General features: G+C 42.1%; 1 protein-coding gene across 1 annotated transcript in view; it reads left to right on the top strand.

Annotated features, from left to right (window-relative positions):
- Positions 1 to 1,901, top strand: part of CUNH8orf76 (chromosome unknown C8orf76 homolog) — a 9,190-nt gene extending 7,289 nt beyond the window's left edge. The window contains exons 5-6 of the mRNA XM_019528122.1: positions 265 to 397; positions 1,614 to 1,901. Coding sequence (XP_019383667.1) covers positions 265 to 397; positions 1,614 to 1,802 — 322 coding nt within the window. The 3' untranslated portion in view covers positions 1,803 to 1,901. The remainder of the gene's footprint in view (positions 1 to 264; positions 398 to 1,613) is intronic.
- The last annotated feature ends 1,979 nt before the right edge of the window (positions 1,902 to 3,880 follow it).

The following is a 3,880-nucleotide window of genomic DNA, read 5'->3' as shown; positions in this document are numbered from 1 at the left end:
AAAAAAAAAAAAAAAAAAAAAAAAAAAAAAAATACTTACCTTTATATGTAGAGATGAACCCTACTGTCTTCTGGAGTTTTACATTGAGCGCATAACATGTGCTGCATGTAGCATAACCTACAACGTGTGTAATGGACACATACTTCCTCTGCTGCCCTGGTCAGCATACCGTTGAAGAAGACAAAATGTAAAAGTGTGGGCATTTCATTGCCTGTTTAATAATTTAAAAGCTGTCACTTCTTTGAACTGACTTTCTGCTTTCAGACTTTTACTTCAACTTATGCAGTTACAACAGTCGTCTTTTGCTTTGGAGAATAATTTACGAGTTCAGCAAGAAATAGAAGACCAAGTAAAATCCTTTGGTTTAAAGGAAAAATCCTTGCTGTTGATTACTGAGGTGAGGGCACATTTCATTTTCAGATGAGAGTTTTTAGCAATGTTTCTCAACCTTTTTAGACTGAAGGCACCCCTCAGCAGACACACTTAAGGCCCCCTCCTCCCCCCCTCACCCCTTGGAAAATCTCAACTCTGTTTTCACTTAACTTTTGACTACAGAAAAACAGTAGAGCACTTCTCCTGTTGCAAAGAGTTCAGAAAAACCATGACGGGTCAGAATGCTTCTAACACTGCGGATTCCTATTTGAAATCTTTAGGTTTATCTTATGAATCATGTTGATACACCTAGCAGTACTAACATAGCATGACATCCTGTGGCACCCCCAAAAGGATCTCAAGGCACCCCAAGGTGCTGTGGCATCCCCATTGAGAATCACTGGTTTATAGATACAGTACAGGCACACTTAAAATGTGCCCTGGTTTTTTGTGGGCACCAGTTTCATTTAAAGAGAGTGCATGAAAGAGAATTGCAAACATGAAGCAAACTGAGAACATGTGGAAACAAAGATAGTTTTATTCAGAACTCTAACTCCTTATTAGTTAACAAACCCCCCCAAGAACAAATGGAGACTTTTCTGTAATATTCTTTACTTTTAGTAGTAGTGTTCTGTGGGCTGGGCCCTGATATAAATTATTGCAGAAGTTTGGGGAAAATATTCCATGGCTGTGATCACAGAGAGGTTAAACCTAGGCAGTGTGAGGGATATAAATCCTGTCTTTCAGCTCCAGAACAATACTACCTACGTAACTTGCTCTTGCCTACTGAGGTCAAGAGGAAATCACTTCACAGACAGGCCCTTTAAGAGGGCTGACTCTGTCCGTTAGAGGGCAGTGAAGTACAGATCTGTTATTACAAACTAACTGGAAAAGTGTTCCCCTCTCTTGCACTTGCTTGACTGCTGTTTTATCAGGAGACCAGAATATTACTGCTGCTGCCAGCTGTGTTCTGTACTTGCAGGTAGTAATGTGGCTTTTCAGTTCAGTTTAGGAGCATATATCCCAGCGCTGCAGCACAGCCAGGAACCAAGAGGAATCCTGCAACTCAGACATGTGGGCTTTCGACCTCCCACACTTACTGCAAAATGCAATAGATTAACAACTGGAAACTTCATGTAGATCCAGTACCATCCCTGTTTCAATTTGTAGGCATGTGTTTCTAGGTGGGTCTGTAACTGTATTGTATTCCTGTCTCTCTTCCCTCTTTATTTCATTTGCAGGTTATGGGAAGGGATCTCATTCCAGAAAAACTGAAGGAGGACTGTCAGGGAGAGGTGAAGTGTATAGAGGCCTCAGCACTATCATCCTTGGTAACTGCATCAGCCAAAGAATTTGAAAACAAATGGTTCAAGAAGCTCCAAGACAGTTTGTGTCATTTAGATTGCCCAGCTATAAGCACCCCATCCTAAGCAGTTTAAAGGCTTTTTTTCTATTTATTTTTTGTTCTCTTTTCATCAAATGATAATGGAATAACTTGGAATAAAGTTAATAAGATGTTGTTTTTAAAGCAAGGTGACTTTATTTTTTTTAAAACATAAATGGGCTTCTTTTCCCATCTTCAGTCCCTTTGTGTCCTTTCAGACTTTTTTCTATCTGTACTGCTACATTTACAGTTTCAGGAGATAAAATGGAATTGGAGCGAGTGACACTTAGCTTTTAAAGGAGCTTTTAGTGTGAACACTAAAAATCTAACTGGTGGGTGCACTTCACACATGATTTCTCTGCAGCTGTGATAGCATTGTCCTATGCTCAGTAGCAGGGGTGTCAAACATACGGCCTGCAGAGCCGGGTCATCCAGCCCACAGACTTTTGCCCTGACCCTGCCTGCACTGGGGGGCTTCCCCAAGTGCCCAGGCAAGAGCAGCAGTGCTGAAATCCCAGCTACACCATGGGAACAAGCCTGGTATTGAATGTGCTTGGCTGTCACTGCTGGAACAAGCTGTGGTGCTGGGCTTATTCCCACAGTGCTGCTGGGGTTCCAGTGCCACTGCTTTCACCTACTTGGCTGCCAAGCACCTGAGCAAAAGTAGTGGCACTAGAGCCCCAGCAGTACTTTGGGAAGAAGCCCAGCACCACAGTTTGTGGTGCCCATCCTAGACCAGCTCTGCCTGGTGCTGCATGTGGCGCAGGCCTGGACTAGCTGGAATAGTTGGCATGCAGGCAGAGAGGGGTGGAACTGTCCATGGGCCCAATCTGGTCCATGGGGCCATTCATTCAGCTGGTGGACTGGTCCTCTGCCATTCCTCTAGCCCATGTGGCCAGATGCGTTTGACATCCCTGCTCAATAATGCATCCAGCCTGGACTTCCCTCAGGATCTGGTTTTATCTTGCAGCACTTGGAACTGAGAAATTAGAATTTTATATATATATATATATATATATATATATATTCAACATATTTTTTAAATTAAAACATTTACTATTTCTTTCTATGCAGAAAGCTTCATATTTGCAAGATCAAAAATCTGGGAATCTCAATTTTTGTTATGTTCAGTATATTTCCAATAAGAACAGCTCTACTGTTTGTCTTTGTCTAATCGTTTAATGGTAACTTCTCTTCCAGTTTACACAGCTCTCTGTGACTGTTCTCTTTACTTTCCCAGTTTCACTGGTTTGTAAGGAGCAGAGACACTTTCAAGACCTGTCAAAACACACCAGAGAGAATTCAAGGAGAAATTCAGTCAAAAAGCACTGAAATGGCATGGTTTGGGCTTGTTCTGTGCTGTTTTGTCTGACTGCCTAAGTTTAACAGAGCTGACACTCCAGGCAATCAAGGTGGACTTTTGCTAAAAAAATGCATTCCCCTCACAAATTCTGAATGTATTTGGGTCTTGTTAACTTTTGATCTGGTAGCGGTAACCATAATTTTGCCCTTTTTGTCTTTTCAAGTTTTGGTTGCTTTCTTTTCCATGTACTAAAGAATACTGAGGCTTTTAAAAACGAATTCACCAGACTCTAGCCTGCCACTTGTAAGCACCCTTTGTCTGCTACTTTTAAATGAAGTCTAAAGCAGGTATTCCAATTTCCTTTTGTAATACTCAGTGACACATCATTTTGTACTCAGTAAACAGAAGTTGTAGGGCTTTACCAGAAAAAAATCTTTCCCAGTCGCATCAAATTATCTATAGTGAGTTGACAACTTAATGCAATTAAACCACATCCTGGTCAGCTCATTATGAAAGATGGTGGTTTGGCAAACATACTTGGATGCCTGTTTAATATGTTTACATGTCAAATGGCGGCTTCATTTTAGTCATGCAAATTCATTGCTAGGGGGAAGTAATAGCCTGCTGTGTTGTAGGTCTGCAGTGCACTCCCCCTGTAAAGGCATCCTTTATATGACAAGCTGGCTGAGTTGGCTCCGCAGTTGTAGAAAGCATGATTCCCCCTAGGGGGCTGGGGCAAAGGAAAAAACTTGCCACACGTTGCTGCTTCAGTGGCTTGCATACAGTGCCCAGGCTATAATTGGGGGAGGGGGAGGGGGAGG

The sequence above is a fragment of the Gavialis gangeticus genome, unplaced genomic scaffold (genome assembly GCF_001723915.1).
Source record: "Gavialis gangeticus isolate Ggan-Ray unplaced genomic scaffold, GavGan_comp1, whole genome shotgun sequence".
NCBI lineage: Eukaryota > Metazoa > Chordata > Crocodylia > Gavialidae > Gavialis > Gavialis gangeticus.
The sequence above is the reverse complement of the archived record's forward strand: the minus strand, read 5'-3'. Positions and strand labels throughout refer to the sequence as shown.